Raw genomic sequence first — 22364 nt, 5'->3', positions numbered from 1 at the left:
CCAAATTTCTGCTTTTTACATCCCTTAGATCACATCTAATAATTATATCACCTCCAAAGTTTTATGTACAAACATCCCCCCTTCTTTCCATATGATAATCCCAAATGTTATAATTACTTGAAACTATTAATTATCCAGGGAAACCACATTCCTTGCTTCATCCCCCTTGGAGTCCAGTTCCTCTGTCACCTATAAATAAATTGCGCTCCTGTTTTCCTCAAACTTCTGAAGTGAAGATGATTTATTATTATTATTATTATTATTATTATTATTATTATTATTATTATTATTTTGTCATCTTCTTGCATAGGAGAACTGAAACACATCCTTTTGAGAAAGAACCTTTTCTTAATAAAATTTGCATTGCCATAGCAACTAGCCTCCAGCCATTAAGGAGCCTCTTTACAAGTTTGCAAACCCTGTGGTGGATGGGCTATTTCTTTTGTACAAGAGCAGCGTTGCCATACTTCTGTTTTGCTGAAAGTTTCTGCATTTTGTTTGCTTAAGAGCATTACACTAGAACAAAGAAGAAATGGAAGAAATGCTTCCTCATGGGGTTGAGGATATCCCTAAAGCCATGTGGGGAAAGTTATGATGTCACCCAAGATGCATTGCTAAACATGATGATAGAAGAGACAAGGAACGGCTATATACAGGAGCAGCTGCATATCAGCTGTAGCTAATGTGTTGTGCCCCAATTACAGTGCACGTACTATAAGGATGGCATGCAGATATAAACAACAGTAGGAATAATCCTGAGCAGGACTCAAGAAAGTTCATGATATGAGCTCATTGTATTACAGTCGAATGGGGATTGGAGCCCACATTTCCATGGCCAAAACTAGCATTGCACCCCAGGTGCAGAGCAGCTGTAGGAGAACTGTAGCTCCAAAGGAGTGGTGTACGCGGCTGAAGCTTGAAAGCACTGATGAACTCATGGGAATTCAGTGAGTGTCATCTTTCCTTCCACCCACCTGCCCTCCTACTCCAGCCAGGTACTGGTGCTTGCTGAGGAGAAATTGTCACAGAAAGATTCTCACTTCCCCCTCTCCAGCTGCTGGAAAAGCAGATACAGTTTAGACAAAAGCTAAATCCAAAGGGGAGGGAAGAATGAGTTAGTCTTCAGGATGGAAATGGAGTGGTGGCTCCTCCATGGAGAGGAAATGAAATATGTATTTCCTTCCATTCAGATTAGACCTTTGTTCCTCTGAATGTCTGGGGTATTAATAATAAACTACATCATTCACAGGCAAAGAATAATGCCTAGTTTCTCACAGTTAAGAGAGAGTGAGTGGATCCCAGTCAGTGATGTACTGTTCTTGCTTTCTCCCCCTCACCCAACTCTTGTTCACTTCCAGGCCTAGCTGTCATGGGGCCAGGAATGATGGTTTCCAGCAGGAATCTTTGCGTGGGGGTTTGCTTCACCCCATCAATTTCAATGCACATGCTACTTCTGTTCCTTACACCCTGTTGGGTTCCTATTTGAAATAAGGTTCATATTTAAATGGCCCTCACCCTTCCACCCTAGTAGGAAAATCAATTATTCACCATCCTCCTTGGAACTCCTGGAGCTGTCTATCAGCAGGGGGCGGGGGGGGGAGGGGAGAGGAGGAGGTTTGCTCTGATAGTTAATGTTTTTCTGTATTGAATAGATTTGGAATAAATATCCCTTGATAGAGTGGAGAATGACTGCTAGTTGGCAAAGCGGAAGCTCTGCGTATGGAAGTCCAGGACCAGTATCGTTGTTCTGTCACTAAAATAGAACCTGACAGAGCCAAAGATGCACTGAGATCCTAGGAGGGCAACACTGCAGAGTATTGTAAACATGAAACTATAATTCTTACCTATTGCCATGGAGATTGAAAGTATTATAGTCTCCCTCTTCTACCTTGTCCAGACAGTGTTGTATTGACTTCTGGAAATAGTAAATTGCCAGCAGCTTAGAATAACTAAACAGTTGAATCTACTCCGCTGCACACCTTCTGAACCTGTTTTCAGTTTTTGAGCCCATTAAATAATAAGATTTTTTGTAAGCATGTGGCATTTCTACAACACCATGGAAATCTGAAACAAGCATGCACTCTGAGGTTTATGTCCTAACTAATATAGCTCCTATCCTGCTTTACCGTTTTGTAGCTTGGAGCCATTCATTTCTGTTAAGTCTTTTCAGAATAAAAAGCCACTGTAGATGGCCACCATTTTGCTTTGTTTTGTTTTGGCCTCAGATCTATTTCAACTTTTGGATGGAGAATAGAAAGTTCTCAACATTTTAAGCCATCAGATTTTGGCAGTGCACTCAGAAGATGTGGAGGTGACCAAAATGTAATTTGGGGGACACCAACAGCCTGTGAGACCAACCGCTACCCCAGTTTAGGTGAAGGAGAAAGAATATCTTAGGTTCTGAATTTCTTTAGATGTGAACAGGTTCCCTGGGTCTAAACAATAGTCTGGTGTAGTGGTTACAGCACCAGGCTAAAAACTGGGAGACCATGAGGTCTAGTCCCACCTTAGGCACAAAGCCAGCTGTGGGTCTTTCAGCCAGTCACTCTCTCTCAGCCCTAGGAAAGAGGCAATGGCAAACCACTTCCGAAAAACCTTGCCAAGAAACTGCAGGGAATTGAAAGAAAGAAACAAACAACCCCATGAATCCCAATTATAGATGAATGATCAAGATGGGTACTACAAGGGGGAAAGGGCATATTAAAAATGTTGGTGATCAGAGTCACCAAGGAAGTGATAAAAAAGCAAGAAAAACAGAAACCCTATGTGTAAAGAGGCACCCACAAGCAAATCTGCTTTATTTGCTTTGATGCAAAATTCTTTTCAGACAAATTGTCTCTGGCCCTTTAGGAGAATGTAAGCAGGTAAGAGAGGACAAAAACAAAAACAAAATAATCCTAGGAGGATGGAAACAGCTACATTTATGGCATTTGTGGAAATTCTACTGCCAGCGATCAACCAGAGGCCCATAGCTATGCCAGACCCATTGTCTGGGCAGTGAACCATCAATACAGTCAGCCAGGGAGGGCATAGTGTCCACTATATTGAGTACCCCTAGAGGACAGGGGAGACCAGGTGAAAAAGTTAACCTGATTTCATTTCCATTGAATTAATTAAATTAATAGAATTGCATCCCATATAATTAATCCTTCCTTTCTTAGTATTAAAAAAGAATAACTGAGATGTGCTGGAAGCTGTATCGAGCATTTGGGGGACTTGCAAAATTTCTGTGGTATTCACTCACTTAGCAATGTTACTATATGTTTTCCCATACACAGAATGAACAGCTAAAGGATCTAAATGCAATGAAATTTAACTGCATAATTTCTCATTCTGATGTAACTTTACATTTTTGAAGTGGGTATGTGTATGTAGAATAGAGAGAAGTTGGATGTCAAAAATGTCTTGCCCATTCCCTGCTTATATTCATTTTGGGAACGATCTTCTCTAGCAGAAAAGTTGGCTACAGAAGGTAGCCTGGAGTAATCTGGCTAAGGGGACTTTTGACAGTGGTGAGTGGGAAGCTTCTGGCTTCTAGTTAAGCTTCTATATCACTGCTAAGCATTCTGCCTTTGAAAACATTTTCACATGTGATTCTCCAAACAGTCTCAAATCAATTGTGAATGCCTGAATATCCTGAATACAAATTATAAGGAAGAAGAAAGGAGCCAAGTCAAATTCGAATTTACATACTTTTCAGTGTAGGTTTGCCATTAGCACTGTACAGTCAGGATATGCAACCCCCTATTAAAACCTGGCACCTGAAACATCAGCACTCAGCTTTGAAAACAGGGAGCCAGCTTGTGAATTACTAGGGCACTAGTTGCTTCACATCCACATGATTCCCGATGCAAAGCTTACTTTCAGGCAATGATGTAACTATGCAACAAGTCTCTTTTCTTCTTCAGTCTATACTGAGTTCTAGAGAGTGGTTATTATTAGGGTTGAGATGAAAAATCAATTTTTGTCATCAAATTTCTCAGGCGTAGAAAGCTATGGGAAGCACACAAAGTGGATGAAGGAAGACAGCATACATGGCCAACGAAGGGGAGAAGATGTAGGTGGGTGAGGAAGAAAGAACATGGTACTGGGAAATGAGGAAAGAGATATATACATGATTGGAGAATGGGAAGGGGGAAGACAGTGGTGTACTGTAGATAAATGGTAGAAAGAGAGAGAGAGAGAACATGGTAGTTAGCTGAGTAGAGGAAAGCCTATGTATGGTAGAGGTTTGGAGAAGACAGAACCCAATGGATGGATGAAAAGAACAGCATATACAGAGTGGGTGGTTGGGAAGAGAGAACACAGCTGGTGGGTATGGAAGAAACACCATATGTAGGTTGGTGAGAAAGGGCATGGTGGATAGGCTGGACAGGGAAGACAGACTATGTGGTAGGTGAGTGGGTCAGAGAGTATGAGGAATGGGAGGGAAAGATGAAGAGAATATTAAAGCAGTGCTTCATTTTCTCTATAACTCTTATATGAATATCTTATACAAATAATTTGGTAGACATCAGTCAGGGTCTGCCTGCCTGCCTGCCTGCCTGCCTGCCTGCCTGCCTGCCTCCCTGCCTCCCTTCCTTCTAGTTAATACTCAGTAAATTATGTGATAACTTCTCAATGACCGCTGTCAACTTTTCCAGAATTCATAAATAACACATCCCCAAATCTGACTCAGCTGAACAGGCTCAGTTGAGCAGAAATCCCTATTCTAGAGGTTAGCAGGGCACTTCCCTCTGCTCAGCTGGCTGGGGAATTCTGGGAGTTGAAGTCCACACATCTTAAAGTTGCTGAGATTGAGAAACACTGATCTAAAGGAAGCTTAGATTTGGAAGGGACCCAAACATCAGAGCATCCAATCAGTTTCTCTTGATTGACACCCCTTTCAAGGAACTATGAAAAGTAAACTTAGAGACATGAAAATATATAGTAAATATTAGAACATTTGCAAGGCAGGAAATAGATGAAAACACTCCCTTGCTTTTCAAGTACAATGACTTAAAAACATCTGCATTATTACATAACTGCCATAAGAAACATTCTAAAAACATTCAAGTACATTTAAAAATTGCTTGTTTGATCTCCCTAAATCTAAAAAAGGCATATGGTCTCAAAAAGTGTTAATACATGTTCACGCTATCAAAAATAAAAGCCGAAACATTATAAAACCACTTTTGTTATTCAATTGCATTCTTTTAAACAAACACAGTGTTATTAGTTATATAACACAGAGTCACAGCCCTTATAAAGTTCACTTATCTTCCATGAAGCTAAAAAGGACTTTTGATCCCAGAAATATTGGTACATGTTTATATTGATTTTTTAAAAAAATAATCTACTTATCAGGGTTAATGATAATATCGTTGTTCACCAAACTGTGGCCTCATAGTCTAAAAAAAAAAAAAAAAAGTACTCTTGTATATATATTTCGGATCTATCTAAAAAACCCTCCTGAACATCTTGACAATTGTACTTTCCACTTAAATACTACAGTTAAAAGACAAAAAGCTATATTAAGAACAAACATAACCCTTATCTTTCTAAAATGTGGTGGTGACCTATTGCACTGAAATCTCAAGGTAAAATATTAGAAAAAGAGCAGTTGTTATAAAATGGGACATTAATAAGTTATATGCATTTTCAGCTAGTACTGAACATACTTAAATTCTCGGAAGAAAGATTTATTTGTCTTAATAAACAACATGAATAAGACAACAGAATGGGGGAAGGGAGGGGGCGGGGATGGGGGAGTTGGGGGAACAGAAGGGGAGGGCATGGGAAGAGAGGATGAGGGAGAAGAAAACAAAACAAGAAAAGCTGTAAAAAGCAATTATTAAATGAAGGGAAGGTACTGGATGTCCTCATTCAGTCCTGCGGGGGCAAGGCTGTTTAGTGTCAGGATCCATTTAATCTTTCTTCTTAATAAGGAGATTACACAATTGTTCTTATTTTGTTCCATGGCCCAAAAACGTAAATCTTGCATTGGATTTCTTTTTCTGCATAAAGTGTTTGACTTAAGGGAATTAATAAGAATCCCACAGAATATGAGCGGATTTTCTTCATCTCTAAATTATGTAATTTTGATTTGATTTGGTTTCTTCAAATAGGCATGAAATCAGTTAAGCAAAATAAGCAAGCATATGCAAATCTTCTTAATTAGGCACAACGTAGCAAGCCCACAGACTGCAAACTGGGGTGCAGAATATGGTGTATGATGTTGTCCCACGAGCTTGTGACACAGATCTGTAAAAATATCCTTAGGCAACGGCTGTATTTGTTTGTTTGCTTATGCAGTTTATAGGGCTACTCAGCTCACCAATTGTGACTCTGGGCAGTGAACATAGGATTTCAAAACACAAAAAATATAAGCAATGAACATAAAAACCACAAAAGCAAAACATAAAACAGCACAAAATGAGGTGAAACCCAATGTGCGCAACAACCCAAACCATTTACCAGATGGGTTCACACAGTGTTCTGGCCTAGGGCTGGGGGGAGGGGCGACTCAAGTTTTTAAAGCCTTATGGAAGGCCATCAAGGTTGAGGCCATCTGAGTATCAGGGCTATGCCATTCTAAAGGGCAGGCTTCATGAGAGAAAAGGCATGTCTTGGGTCCCGTTAGGCGACATTGTTTTATAGAGGAAACCCAAAACATGCCCAGTGTATTGGATCTCATGGGATGGGTAGATTCAACTAAAGATAAGCTGTCCTGCAAACAGCTCTGCCCTGTGCCATGCAGGACTTTATAGGTGTTAACCAACACCTTGAATTGCATCCAGAAGCCTATAGGAAGGCAGTGAGCTCACAAAGTAATGATGTTACATGAGCATAAAATGGTGTGCCCATAACTATCTACACTTATACATTCCAGACCAACTGTAGTTTATGAAACTACAGGGACAGGTAACTAAGGCATGAAAGACCAAGAGCAGAGTCTCCTGACCCAGGAATGGGTGCAACTGGTGCAAAAGATGGAGTTGTGCAAAGGTCCTCTTGGTCACAACTGCCATCTGCTTTTCAAGCAGAAAGCTATGAGTCAAAAAGGACACCCAGATTGCACATCAGTTCTGTCTAGGGGAATGCAACCCCATCTAGAACTCAAGATGGAGAAATTTTAGATGCAGAGGACCCTTGTAATGGGCTGTGAGAATAACCTTAAGGGACAGGAGAAAGAGTCACAGCCTGGATAATGGTCTGAAAAGAGAACTTTGAGTCTAAAACAGGAATGGAGGTGGAAAGTGTCTCGGAACTGACCCTCCCTAGTTCTCTGGAATGTAAAGATAGGGGAGGGGGAAGCACTTTCAGACTTGCAAGATTCTGTCACTGTAAAGGTAGTATTAGTATTCTTGGTCTTGGTTTCCTGGTCAGGACTAACTTGGAGGGCTGACAACCCTAAAACTACCCTAAACTCCACAGCGACTTGGTTGAGCCAAAGCCTATTCACCCCCATCCAGACATTGGGAATGAAGGTTGATGGCACACTTCATTGGTCCTCAACAGAGAGGTATATCATCAGAGTATGATATTACTTAATCTTGTGTGGATGGATGACCTCATCCAACAGCTTTATGTAGATGTTAAATGGGAAGGGAGAGAGTATAGAGTCCTGAGGAACCCTTCAAAGCAGGGGTTTAGTGTTAGTTCTCTCCCCCCCACCAACACCAACTGGATTAGTCCCAAAGGAAGTAGGAGAACCACCACAAGATCATGCCCCCATCTCCTAACCCACAAAGCTGATCCAGAAGGATAACATGATCAGTGGTATTAAAGGCCACTGAAAGGGCCAAAACCCATATCCCAGTCCCACCAAATGTCATCAATGTAATTTCAGTGCTATGTCTCAGCCTGACACCCCCTGAAAAGGCTCCAGATAATCTGTTTCTCCCAAGGCCTTTGTGAGCTGTAAACTGACCTTCTCAACAATTTTCCCTAAAAAGGGAAGGTTAGCAACAGGACAAAAATTGCCTACAGCTGTTGAACACAAAGATGGTCTCTTGAGTAGGGAATGGACTGCTTACTTTTAAGAGCTGGTGGAACCATTCCTCCCTCAAAGATACATTCACTACCATCTGGATCTAACTGCATATCTCCCTGGATGCCTTGTCCAACCAAGAGGAATATGGAGCTAACACATAGGTGACTGCACTTATAGCCCTGAGGACCCTGCCTACTTCATCAGGATCAGCAGGCCTGAACTCTTCCCAGGTAACCACAGTAGACCATGTGTCAGTCAATCCAAGGAGCCTGAGTCACTACAGTCGAACTCAGTGTGACTTTATCCAATAGATACCTCAGTTATCTTCACAGCAACCCTGCAAACCTAGGAAAGGCTGAGTCACCTTGGACAGGGCTGCCATCTGGATACCTGTGGACATGATAAGAGTGGGAAAATAGTTACATCTTGCTACTCTTATCAGAATGAGGTAATTATTTTTTAAAAAGGTTCTTACCAGGGCTTAATCAGATGTGCTTTTTGTTTTCCTCCAATGGCACTCCAGGCATCTGCTCCAGGCACCACTCTCCCAGAGAGGAACCTTCCTGGGATCTCTGTGCAGAGAGAGTCCACAGAAGCATGATCCAATTCCAGACTGCTGCCACACTTACTTCCCAGGCAGCAATCAGGGCCTCAGAGTTTCATGAATGATGCCAAGTTCCTTCTGAAACTCAACAGAGTCCATCAGGTGCCTGGAGCAGACCAACTGTATTTTCCAGGATCAGGCTCTTCTGGAAGACAAACAAAGGGAAGAATTGAGTTCAATAATGCTAGAGCAGGGGAGCTCTTAAATGATGAGTTGGGATTCCCAGGGGGCTGTAAGCAACTTGGATGGATCTCTGTGTTTTGACAGTGTTTCCATTCAGCTTGTGGAGCCAAAGGGGGAGCATGGACAAAACCAGCTTTAGGCTTGGTCCTCATTTTGCCTGTATAAGCCTGCAGTGGTCAGTTCAAGTCTGCAAATTTGAGAACTGCTGATTATATAGATTACAATGTAATTACTAAAAGCATACAGTAAAATTTATTTATTTCTTACCCAACCCTAACTCCAATTTTATTCATTTATCATTTTAGGGGTGTGTGGTACTGCCCAGTTAGAGACCCCAACCCCAAGGCATTCTCTCCCCAACCTGAAACTACTGCTGTTTTCAGTGAAACACATCTGAAATCATTTGACATATTATCCAGTGGAGGGACTACTCAGGAGAAAGGATGGAGTGACCATGCACCTGAATTCAGAGGTTTCTAATCCAGTTATTGGGTTGGATGAGAAAAGATTCAGAAACGATAATCATGGAAGGGCCATGCCCAGGCTTTGTATCAAGAGCCTCTGGGGAAAGGCTCAGAAAAATCAAGATGATGGCTGTGATTGTGTGATTGAAGCCCTACCCATTTTTACATGCATCATGTGTGTAACACACATAAAGAGTGGTGGAGCTTTGTTTGTAGAGTCATGGCTACCATCTTAATTTTTTTGATTCTCCCCTGCAGACACCAATTTTACATTTACAGCATCCTTTGGACTCTGGAAACCAATTTACTTATAGTTAGGATAGGGAAGTTGGATTAAGGGACAAGTGGAGGAATGTTGGGTATTGCATGACCTTGGTGAAGATTAGTTCTGTGTCCCTTTCAATAGAGAATTTCCACAGGAAACTAACAGCTTGGTTTGCCTTTGCAGTTTGACATGCTTCTAGCTATATTCAGAAAAATAACGGAAACCAAACAGTTCCTTGAGGAAACTCATAAAATGGTAACAGAACTGTATTATCCAGAAACAATAGCGTAATTTTATTTTTATTTTAGCGTGGGTATATAGAGTCACCATATTCTATAACCTTTACCGAGAAAGCTGAAGTTAACTTTAGTGTGGACTTTTCAAAATTAATATTGGCACCATTCTTTCTTTCATTAAAATGCATAACTATTGGCACATATTGCCATTTGTGCTGGGAGACATTTGATAAGACAGAAGGTATTTAATGCTTTCCACCAGTGGAAAAAGTCACTGCTGAGGGTGGGGTGGGGGATAGACAATGTAAAAAAAAAAAAATCCTGAATATGCCAAATGTTTGATGGCAGGAAACAAGTTGTTGCTTTCTGTAATAGGAAGATTTTTTTTCTTGTTCTTTTGACATTATAGTTTCTCCTTCAAATGTCATTTGAGTGGGAATATATCCCTGGTTGGATCTAATACATGTCAGCCATATTGGGTTGGAAAGACATCCCTAACATCTGTACTCAAGATAGTTTTTCCCACTTTTGTCTCAAGGTATTGGCACAGTGTGTGACGAATTCAGACAGAAAGCACCCCTCAATGATGCAGGTGGTTCTGCTTGGGAAAGCTTCCCCCCTCACACCATATTTCAGTTTCACAGGGTTATGGTGTAAAATGTCTTGGAGAAAGAGCAAGATATTGCTGTGATCCATACATAAATAGTAATTTCCTCTCAATTTCCTGTCTCAGGTTTCCCCTCCTGTGAACAGCATCTGGCTCTTGGAAAAACCATGATATTTGTGAAGTCCTTTCACAGTGCCTATTAAGGACCTACCGACCATTTCTTAGCAATCCATTAAAATGGGATCTCAAATGGGATATTTATTTATTTATTTATTTATTAAATTTGTTCCACCCATCTCCCCCAGAGGGTGATATTTCTAGGGATATTAAGATGATGGCAACTGGAGCTTCAGCTATGTTGCTCTTAGTACTAATACTGTTGCAGAATCATATCTCCCAATTTCCTGAAAGTTTTCTTCCCATATGGAAGAAGTCCCTCATTTTTTCAGGGAGCTTCATAATTTCTTTCCAATTTTTGGGGTGGTATTTTTGTGCTAGCTTTATTACAGGGCCACAGATGACCCACAAGGAATGAGAAGATGAGTAGAACAGACTATTGAGAACAAGGGTGGAGAACAAAAGTTGGGAAATAGAGACGATGATGGAGATGGAGATGATAGAGATAGAGACAGATGGTGGGTAAACAGGGTCTGTGCTTGCATGATAATGGATGGATCAATGGAAATGTGTAGGATGCGTGTGAGGAACAGAGATTATATCCAAGGATGATCCTAAAACTGATATAAACAGGGATTTCGTTTTTTCTCTGGGTAATCAAATAGTTAGCTTATCATTTCTTCAACAGCAACATTGCCTTGTCTTCAGTTTCGTGGGCAAGCTGTGTGTCTCTGATCTTCTTTCCGTGCTGGGTGGAACAAAATATGTGGTTGGTATTTGCAATTCAAACTCAGCTTTTGCTTTGAACTTTGTTTTGGGAGGCAAATTGCTTTTCTTTCCTGATTAGACAGATCTTGACAGGAGCCATTTTAAGATTAGCCAGGCCTCCCACAGCAGCCACTTTCTCTTATATCTTGCTTTTTTGCTTACCCACGTATTGATGCCAAGTAAGATGCCCCCCTGCCTATAAGCTATTAGACAAAATTTGATAAGTATCTGGTGGATGCTGGGTTTCCTCAAATTTGGCACTTGGTGAGCTTTAAAGGGGAATTCGGCTATTGATGGTTACTAGTCATAAGTTATAGATCAGTTCCAGAACTGGATCCACAATGCTCTAAAATCTTTAATAAACAATAATAGGAGAAGGCATTGTATACTGCCGGACCTTACAATTCATTTGCAACAGTAAAAGCATAAAAATATATCCAATATCTAAAGCCAAATAAGTAATAATGCAACAACAATCAAGTAAAAACAATTAAATAATATCCATATCAAATATCAAAACATTTGGTATCCACCAATAATGGTGTCAGTTTGGTGTAGTGCCAGAGAGCCAGTTTGGTGTAGTGGTTGAAGCACCAAACTAGAAACTGGGAGACCATGAGTCCCAACCTTGCCTTAGGTACAAAGCTGGCTGGGTGCCTTGGGCCAATCCCTCTCTCTCAGCCCTAGGAAGCAGGCAGTGGCAAAGTACTTCTGAAAAACCTTGCCAAGAAAACTGCAGGGACTTGTCCATGCAATGGCATTGTTTCTCACAGACCACAACAGTAAGCTGGAGATGCTGTTAATTCAGATGCCTTCTGATTCCAGGACTGTATCATCTATCATCTTTGACTTTTGATAGGGTTGTGGTCTCCCATAGAGAGCAGGTCCATGTACTTGAGGTCCTCCTGGCTTCTGATCAAGGAGCAGGTAGAAGCCACGGCCAGGAGGGCTTCTGCCTAGCTTTGACTGGTTCATCAGTTGTGACCTTACCTGGAACAGGATGTTCTCAGGACAGCCACACATGCTCTTGTCATGTCCCCAACACATTAGTGTAATTCACTGTACATGGGGCTGCCCTGCGTGCTCATTGGCCAATCTCAGTACTGCCACATTATACTGCTGATGCAGGAGCTGCACTGGTGGCCAGTGTGTTTCTGAGTGCAATTTGAGGTGCTGGCTGGTGCCTGTGAAGCCCTACAAGGGCCACCTTCTTGGAAGCATCCTTGCTTCCTAGGGCTGAGAAACCTGACTGGCCCAAGGCCATCCAACTGGCTGTGTGGCTAAGGCAGGGCTAGAACACAGACTTCTGGTTTCAAGAGCTTAAGCTTAAGACCTCAGCCACTGCACCAAACTGGCTCTTGGCAATGAAGGAGGGAGGTATTAAAAAAGGATCAGCTCTGGGGGTCAAATATGCTAGGTTCAGCCAAACTTCTCACATATATATTTTAAATTGTTTTTTTCTTTCCTACAGAGGTGCTTTCTCAATTGTCAGGAGGTGTGTGAAAGTGCTGTCAGGACAAGAATATGCTGCCAAGATCATAAACACCAAAAAGCTTTCAGCTCGTGGTAAGTGCTGTCTAGCCCTACTACTAGAATTGTTTTAACTTGGACTACATTATGAGTAGTCCATATGAGAACAGCATTTACTTATCTATCTTATTTGCTTGGCGTGCAACCTTGTTTGATGCATGTTTCAAGAAAGAAGTCAGACATGCTAATCTATCTACATGCACACACACTCACATACACATATATTATATACACATATACAGCATATTACACCCACTCATACATACTGATGGACTAACGGTGAGTGCAGGATCAGAAAGAAATAGATTGAAATACCTCAGCAACTAGAAATTTGATAGTGTTGCCTAGAAACTTAAAATACTTTCCCACAACAATAGACCAAGATGCAGGACGTGTGCAAACATCTAGATATAGTTGAGAGCAGTAACTCCCACCTTCATTACTCTTCTATGGCCTTTTCCCCCACCTGTTCTTAACCATGGTGCAAAATATTGGTGCGTGTGCATGTGTGTGTGCGTGCATGCACGCACATGCATGTGCCTTCAAGTCAGTCCTGGCAACTGCTTGGACAAGTCTGCAGTTTTCCTGGCAACATTTTTTGGAATTGGTTTGGCGCTGGCTTCTTCCTAGAGCTGAGAGGAAGAGTGACCAGCCCAAAGTCACCCAGATGGCTTTATGCCTAAGGCAGGACAAGAATTCGAAGTCTCCTGGTTTTTAGCATAATGCCTTTAACCTTTATTCCAGATTGGCTCTCACAAACGTATTACAGTAACCTCTATTTTCTGCTATGTCCCCACAAAGTTGCCTTTACCTCATTTCCAAGCCATAAGTGACATTTAAGTTAACCTTAGCTATGTCAGCGTTTAGTAGCATTTCTCCTATCTATTGATACTGTGTAAGAACAGCCTCAAGGTACATAAATCTGTTAGGCTTTGCCACCTGTTAGCATGGAGGAAAGTCAGGTCACTGGCAGTGGCTGGGTGCAGAGGTGAAAAAAGCAGGATAGGGATTAGTCATGGGGACAGAAAATATCATACTAGTATCGTTTTCTGCAGCATACACTTTTAAAAAAAAAAGTACAGAGATTTATTCCCAGTTTTCCCAAGCGTATAACTTTTTTTGTATGGCTTTTCCAAAATATGTTTTGCTTGTACCACGCTGGAGAACCTTACTGCCATTTGTGCCACGGTAGGATCAATAACGGGAGACTGCATTTCGTTGCTGAACAGCGGGACATGCCAAAGGCTGCATTGCACCAAGTAGTGGTAGGATGGGGACAGAAACTAAATTGGAGTTCATTTCATTCACATTGTCACTTCATTAAAATTAAATGCAGGAAATATGACTACTATCCTGTCATATATTTAATAATCTCTTTTGACACATAATTATTTATTCATTTAGGTTATTTGTTAGATTTTTATCTTATCTTTGGAAAACAGCACTCCCCCCTTCATTTTTTCCTTGCATTAATGACACTGTGAGGTAAGTTGAGTTGACCCAAAGTCACTGAGTAAGCTTCCATGGCTGAGGACAGATTTGAACATGGGTCTCCCCAGTCCTTAACCACTATACCATACTGGTTGTCATATAAAATCTTGTCATGAAGATTAAGTTTCAATAATTCCCAGCAAGGTAGCTGCTTGGGTATGTGCAAACTGCAATCCAGAATCACATTGTCTACAAATGGTTTAGTACCAGGTTTAGAATTAGGTTTCCATGCATATGTGCTTTATTTCACTAATTGCGTATTTATTAAACAAAGTTATATAGCTGCCCATCTACCAGAGGAACTCTGGGTGGTAAACAGAGATAAAAACATGATCCAAATTTACAATTGCTTAAAGAAAAACTAAGGTGAGGCTCCTGAATGATCTCAGTACTACCAACACATGGACACGTACAGGTATGCCTAGGCCAGAGCTCATTAACAGCTCTGGTGCTGGGGGAAAAGCCAAGTCTTTACAGACTTCCAGAAGGCCAACGGGGTCAGGCTTGTCCATATCTCAGGGGAGAGGCTGTTCCACAAGACAGGTATCATGACAGAGAAGGCAAGTTTGGAACATCATCCCCGACGAGATTAGATTGGCCCTGTCCCTGCTGGCCTTCTGGAAGGCCTTAAAACTTGGTTTGGGCTGAGTCTGGAGCCCTGGGTGTGTGACAGAGCCCATCTCCTGGCTGTGTTGATTATGCCTAGCTGCTCTGTGTTTCATTTTTTATGTTTCTGGCTTTTATCTGTTTTAAACTGCCTAGAGTCAGGTACATGAGATGGGTGGCTATATAAATTGAAATCATCATCATCATCAACATCATCATCATCATGTCCTTGGGAAGGACTTGATAGGTGGATAAAAATGCCAAATCCAGTCTAAACATCTGGCTGACTGTAAGACCAACCATAATAATTAATAATAATACCCACCAAATGAGGCTGCTTTATTGACGGGACCTGGACCCTGGTGGCAAAAACTACCGGGGATAGGCGATCCCAGAAAAAGTGACAACCAGCAACTTGAATTACACAGAAGCCTGCTGGGAAGGTGCAGCTCACCTAAGAGCAAAGTCACTTGGTTGTGCTGTCCTGTGCTGTGCCCTATACTGCATGTCCCAGTGCATTCTAGACCAGCTGAAGCTCTGAATGCTCTTCAAGGGCAGCCCAATGTGTTGCAATGGTCCAAATGAGAGGTGACTAAGGCATGAGTGACGGTAAGCACAAACTGTAATTGTGTGAAGGCCCTCCCATCAAACAGTAGCACGAGTCCACAAGGACCCCAGAGAGCACATCAATTCTGTCTGGGGGTGTCTTACCCGATACAGAGTTAATGATGAAAATCATTAGATGCAGGGGGCCCTAAAACCCCCAGCCACTCAGTCTTGTCAGGGTTGAGCTGAAATGGTTCTTTCCCATCCAGACCTGCACAGCCTCCAGGCCCTGGGAAAGCACATTGATCGTATCATTTGGCTGGCCCGGGGGAGAGATGGATAACAGTATCACCCACATACTGATGATATTTAGCCCTATGTCAATGGATGTCCTCACCCAGCAGTTTCATGTAAATGTTAAATAGATTGGGGGAGAGAATTGAGACATAGTGGAACCTACAAAGCAGAGCTCCCCCTACCAACACCAACAGGAACTGATCTTGGAGGAAGGAGGATAACTCCCTGCTCCCAACCCCCTCAGCTGGTCCAGAAGGATACCATGATCAATAATATTGAAAGGGCACTTTGGAGCTGCAAGCCTACCACTTTTTCAAGAACCTTCCTCAAAAAGGGCAAGTTGGAGACTGGATGAAAATGGTTTAGTACTGCTGGATCCAGGGATGACCTCTTGAGGAGGGGGCAGATCACTACCTCCTTTAATTATGTGGACCCATCCCCTCCCATCACCGTTGCACTGTGGACACAAGGTTCCAGTAAAGATTTGGTAAGAACATTTTGATCTCTCTTAGAATTTCACCCACAAGGCATTTGGAGGGTACATGTAATCCAGGGCCTCAAATTACTACCTATGTTCTAAAAGAAATGTTTGGCAAATTTCTTTTCCATCCTTTTTAAAAATGCCAGTAATGCTTATTTCTTTCCACTTTCTAATCTCCACCCAGTTCTTGCTCTATCTTTCTGCCCTTCACATCACTTCTCAGACAATATCAGGCAGTTGATAAAGAGAGTTTTATAAGACGCACCATTATTTCTTCCAGATTCTGCCTATAGCAGGTTCTACACAACTTCTATGGGATTCAGCTAACCATCCTTTTGAAGAGCCACAGAGCACCAAGAAGTGATGTTACCAGAATAAGTGTAGCCATCATATTTTAGCCCATGGGTGGGGGGTTATGGATAGGAATAAGACACAAAGTGCAAACACTCCTTCCCTTAAACCCCCAAAACTAAAAACAAGCCTTGAAATGTGCTTCTTTGGGGGAAGAGTTTGCAGGCTTTAAAGGGTGAGAATGGGAGTGGGAAGACTTTGGAAAGCAAATTGCTAACATTCCTACTCCTATCCCCATTCTGAAACCCCAAATGTTCCAAAATTAATCTATCTGGGCAGTTTGGAGGGTGGGTTACGGGTAGAAAATTGTGGAAATTTAAGGGTGGGAGATTTTTCAAAGCAATCCATTTTTATTCCATTGAGGTTTGGACAGCGCCAGCTTTAATGCCAGCAATTAGGCCTTTGGCCAAGCTTACTGAACTTATGTCTTAGGTCACAATATAAACCTTTTTTGAGTTGAGGCCTGGAGATTAGTCCCCAAAGCTGAGAAAGCCAGGAGGAAGAAGTGAGCATGGCCAAGAGAAACATCACAATGAATTAGGTTAATCTAACTACTGTTAGATGCGGTGGCGCAACAGCTTAATGACGCTGAAAGTTGCCGGCAAGAAATGGTCGATACTTCAGCGGTTCGAGTCCAGCCTTTGCGTTAACAGGGTGAGCTCCTGTTTCCTCCCCAGTTCCTGTCAACCCAACAGTTCAAAAACTCACGTGAGTAGATAAATGGGTACTTCACTCCAGTGGGAGGAAAAATGCTGGCAGCGCCTTGCAAAAAGGAGTCGGGAGCAGTTGCTGGTAAGCGCGAAAAACCGCGCGCACCTGAAAAGGGCGCAAAGCAACGGAAACCCCGCCTCCTGCGCTCGCCAGCTGGGCTCTGCTGTAGGAAGGAGGCACTGGCAAACCACTTCTGAAACACCTTGCCTTGAAAACTGCAAAGGACTTGTCCAAAGCAGTCACTGCAGAGTCGGTAACGACTGAGCGCAGATTAAAAAAACAAACAAAACTACTGTACATTAGGTTAAATTAACTGAAGACAAGTAATGTATTTATTCTCTATAGCTTCAACATTTTTCCTCTACTGTCACATTAAGTATTTTGATTTGATAGGAATTTTTGGAGCTGCATTCAAGACATGGGGAGGGAGACTCCCTGCCTTAGAGTCATGCAGAATAAATGTATCCCACGTTGCCTTTTTTCAATCTTTTATGCTATAAGAAACAGAAATATTTTGTTCAGCAAGGGAGTTAAGAATCAGCCAGCTATGTAATTCTTGCTGCTCCAAGGTAACTTTTTATTTTATTATGATTCAATTCATTATCCAATTTTCTAAATCACAAAAACTTTTAAAACTATTTGTTCTAATGAGAATAGCCTTTGGAGCCATCAACTTCCTGCCTTTTTATATGTGAAAGCCTGCTCTTTTCTTGGTTTCTCCCATACCTTTTAAAGAAGATAAAATGGAAAGTGTTTTCACACATCACCTTTGAATCTCTGCTGCAATATCCTTGCTAATATGGCAGAAAAACAGAGGAGAGCATTTGTAGTGTGAATAAGCATTCTGGCAATGTAAGTTTTACATTCACATTAGAAAGCTAGTTTTTAAGAGCTACTTTAAGTCTCAAGTATGAAAACACCCCAAGACATGATTCATCTTCCCCCCAAGCCTTATAGAAATGTGCACTGGCTGTAGGTCTTCCCTCACTTGCCTCTAACCCTGGCACAAACATGTCCTCTCAAAGACCTTTTTCTGCAATGACCCCTTGATATTGCCTTTGTCTTGTCTCCAGTCCATGAATAATATGAGTTAAGTCCCTCATAGCTCTACTGGAGTTAAAGTAGTCTTTTCCCCCTTATTTTGCCCCCGTCCAAAGGTGGTCTCAGCTGGCTGGCAGTGAATGGGAACAGAAACAACTGAGGCAGGACAGAGATTGGCAAGGGTGAGGAAAATAACATGCCAGGATAGTTTTATGAGGACCTATCCTTGGATTTTATTTTGATTCAGCAGTGGGGAAAGGTCTTTTGAATTCAGACAACTGTCAGAGTTCACACACATGGCAATAAAGCTTAACATTCCAGACACTTAACTCCATATTCAGAAACTGACTTACAGCAGAAGCTTCAGAGACACAATGCAATTAGATAAGTTGCTTTATGGCAGACCAGAACAAACAGACATATACACAGAAGATCTGCCTACTGCAGAATGCAGAAATTGAGACTCTTGTTTGTCTGCTTCAAGGTTTAAATTCTAGGCCTTTTTCTCCCACCTTTTGTGCCAAGGAATTTTTGACCATTCTTTTTCCAGCCTTGAGAGTCAGAGATCTGCTCAGCATTTACATAACGGTTCACAAAGGTTCTGTCTGGTCTGAGAAACTTTGGTTCTTGCCTCACCAGCTTCAGCCATCACACCTTCTGATGGGATCTCAAGGAAGTTTATCTTCCAATCTTTATGCAAAAATGCTAATTTTCAATCCCTGCTATCTCTGGTTAAGGACCCTTGCATGAGGCAACCATTAACTTTCTGACTGGGGTTGGTGGGAGTTGTAGTCCAATACATCTGGTAGATGCCATTAGGAAAGGCAATCTAGAGAATCACTGCCAGTCAGAGTTTCTTAGGTAGACAAATAGTTGAGATCCATTGATGGAAGCTTCACAGGCTTTTATCCCCTCTTTTCCATTTTGCAAGCTGAGAGGTTTAATCTATTGGGGTTTCTATATTTTCTTAATGAATGGATGGTCAGTAAAAGAAGGGTGCTCCCCTAGTCATTCAAAAGGCTTTCTTTCACTTCATGATGGCTTACCATTGGCTCCAGAAAACAAATAGTCTATACAGATAGTCCCCAGTTTAAGAACGAGTTCCGTTCCCAAGGTCTGTCCTTAAGTCGAATTTGTGTGTAAGCTGGAACAGTATTATTGTATAATACTGTATAAGTAGTATTGTGTAATTAATTCAAACCTTTGTGTATTTAACTTGAATCATTGTGTATTTAACTTGAATTTTGCTACAACAGGCTCCGTTCTTAACTATGGGTCATCCTTAAACCAGCTTTCTTAATCCAGGGACTACCTGTATTTACTAATCTTATTTTTAAAAGTTGCAAAACAGATTAATTAACATAGTGGCATAAGCCTCTATAGAGAAAAGGATGCAGCAGCAATGAAGCAAATGTTGTTTGTCTGGAGACGAATAAGCAGAGAGAGGCATAATTCTTAGTCAAGGTGTAGTGCCTCAGGCTTCAGCTATGTCACAGAGGGCTGCTGGGAGAGAACAGCCACCAATCAGGTGAGGGGGAGCCCAAGAGACCGTGCCAGGCTGTGCACAATGAACTTCAAAAGGCAGTTGAGTAAGCACACTGACAAGCAAAAATGTGGAGGGCAAAAAAGTCACCTATAGCTCCTCCCCCTGCCCCCAATGAAAGGCCTATGATTTTAACAAACACAATAATCTTTTCTTCGCACATGAACTCAGCCAAATTTCAGACAGACCAATTAAGCTGTGTGAGAGTGAAAGGAAATTCTTTAAAATATTGGAACGGTGAAAATAAAAAACCCAGCCATATGGCCTTTATCCTCCTCATTGTTTGGTACAAAATTTATTGATTTGTTTTTTAAAGTAGACACTGAATTGTACTTTGATCCCAAACCTGCCAAGCTAGGAAAGAATTGGTAAAGGGGGCTTGATTTGGGGGTGACAAGACCAAGCAGTGCTTCCCTCACTATCAGCATGTGACTGAGTTACTAAAGAGTGAAACGCATCTGCAAGTTATTCATGGGACTATCAAAATGGGAAAAATGTCTGATTATAGGACTGAGAAATTAGAATTTATTAGGAAAGACTCCAGGAGGCAAAGATACCTGGTCACGTCTGAGCTCAGAGAAGACCACTTATGTCAAGATAAGTTTAATTTAAATTAATATAGTGGCAAATAATGAATTGGTCTTATGAGAGGAAAACGACCTATGAAAAGTCCCAAACTTGATTAAGGCTGAACATGTACAGAAAGACTGCTTACAGATGATAGGCAGGAGGTAATTTGGGTGAGTTGGGGGGCTGATAAGCAATGAAGACATGAAAGATATACTTTTGAGCCCCCTATAGATGCTGTCTGCTATGGAACTACTCAGGTTATGAACTGCTTTCCCATGTAGCAGGAAACACACCACATTAGAGGACTCCTCTAAGATTTCATCATCTAGCCCAGTGTTGTCCAAACTTGGCCACTTTAAGATGAGTGGACTTCAACTCCCAGAATTCCCCAGCCAGCATGGCTGGCTGGGGAATTCTGGGAGTTGAAGTCCACTCATCTTAAAGTGGCCAAGTTTGGACAACACTGATCTAGCCAGATGCTCTCCATTGCACATCTACCACTGGACCTTTTATTGCCAGTGATCAATTCTATGGCCGCTTTCTTCACAAAAAGGCTTCTTGGCAGTGGAAGGGGGCTAGCTCCCATTAGCAGGAGCTGCAGACTTGCGATGAAGATCAGCATATATTTCCAAATGCCCATTTTTTGGCGGTGGGGGGGAAGATACTCAGCTGGGCATGGATAAAGCCAACAGAAATTTTGCTTTCACCCTTCTTACTCCATAATCCAAAGAAATGGTGGGGGATGCCTTTGTTTGGATTTTAATGTAATGCTTTAATTCGGATTCTGGCATTAAGGAGGAGATCAGACTTAAAAGCCTGAATGACTCTATTCTGTGACTATTTTTTCATCTAGAAGCATTATGTGGTTTGTCAACATCAGATTGGTTTAAAGCTGATAAATAAATAATTTAAATAATAACCTGTTAAAGTGTACTCCGTTAAGAGTAAGACATAGATAATTAAAATGATAAATTATTGATATGCACACATAGACACCAGGAAAACAACTGAATGGAGAACACAGAACTTGATTCAGGTTAAAATCTAAGCTAAAAACAAGGGCCAGAACTGGGAGGGGGTGGGTGGAGAGATGACTCTGCCTACGGCAACTACTGTAAGTTATATCAAGATGAAAGACCAGCAATGGCTTTAAATGAAACAACTTCAGGAGGAGGATCAGGGCACAAATGAATGGACTGAAATGGAAAAGGGGAAAGGACTGGGAAGTAAGAACAAGATTTGTTAAGATAATGAGTAAGTCTTGGAAAATGAAGCTATCAGAAAAGAACAGAAATCACAAACTGCCATCAGGAATTAAACTAATTTAAAAGGTTCTCGAGAAGGTCCAGACTCCAGATTTGGTTTGGGGTATTTTGAAGGGAATTCCATTTTGCTTTAGAGAACCACAGGGCCTTGCAGTTCAATTCAGGAATCAGCTAACTCATGCTTATATGAACTCCATTCCAGTTTCTCCAATCTAGATTGGAGGTCCTGCAGACTGAAATGTGCTTAATTCTAAAATATATCATCCCTAGTGCGATCATATTATAAGACACCTACTGTTTGTTATTTAGTAAAATAGCAAAGTTCATGCTGGAATATTATGATGTTTACTGCATAACTGCAATTACCACTTGTTTATGTCTGAAAGGGTTATAAGGTACAGAACGTTCTTTTATCTCCAGGCATTTTATCTGTCCTAACAATAAGAGTCAAGCTAATAAGCTATCTCTCGTGTTTGCTATTGCTAATGGTGGTTGTGTGAATTCTTTCTTACAATCAATGCAAAAGTAGGGCTACAAAGTCTGAACAGGCAACATTGCTAATAATTGCTGGATGGATGCTAAAAACTCTTATCTTTCTTCTGTTGAAGCTTATTTTATATCAATGAAGAGAAAAGAACATGGAAATTTGAATACATTCTCCCTTTGTTCTGCCTCTCCTTTTAAATTTGCATTTACTACTCTTTCCAGATCTC

General features: G+C 41.4%; 1 protein-coding gene across 2 annotated transcripts in view; it reads left to right on the top strand.

Annotated features, from left to right (window-relative positions):
• Positions 1-22364, top strand: part of CAMK2A (calcium/calmodulin dependent protein kinase II alpha) — a 135543-nt gene that overhangs the window by 17905 nt on the left and 95274 nt on the right. For both annotated transcript variants that reach the window (XM_088133853.1, XM_088133852.1), the window contains exon 2: positions 12691-12785. In XM_088133853.1, coding sequence (XP_087989979.1) covers positions 12691-12785 — 95 coding nt within the window. The remainder of the gene's footprint in view (positions 1-12690; positions 12786-22364) is intronic.

This window comes from Python bivittatus, unplaced genomic scaffold (assembly GCF_059951505.1).
Source record: "Python bivittatus isolate LINGU-HERP-01145 unplaced genomic scaffold, Pbiv_v1 ctg000080_np1212, whole genome shotgun sequence".
NCBI classification, from domain to species: Eukaryota; Metazoa; Chordata; class Lepidosauria; order Squamata; family Pythonidae; genus Python; species Python bivittatus.
The sequence above is the reverse complement of the archived record's forward strand: the minus strand, read 5'-3'. Positions and strand labels throughout refer to the sequence as shown.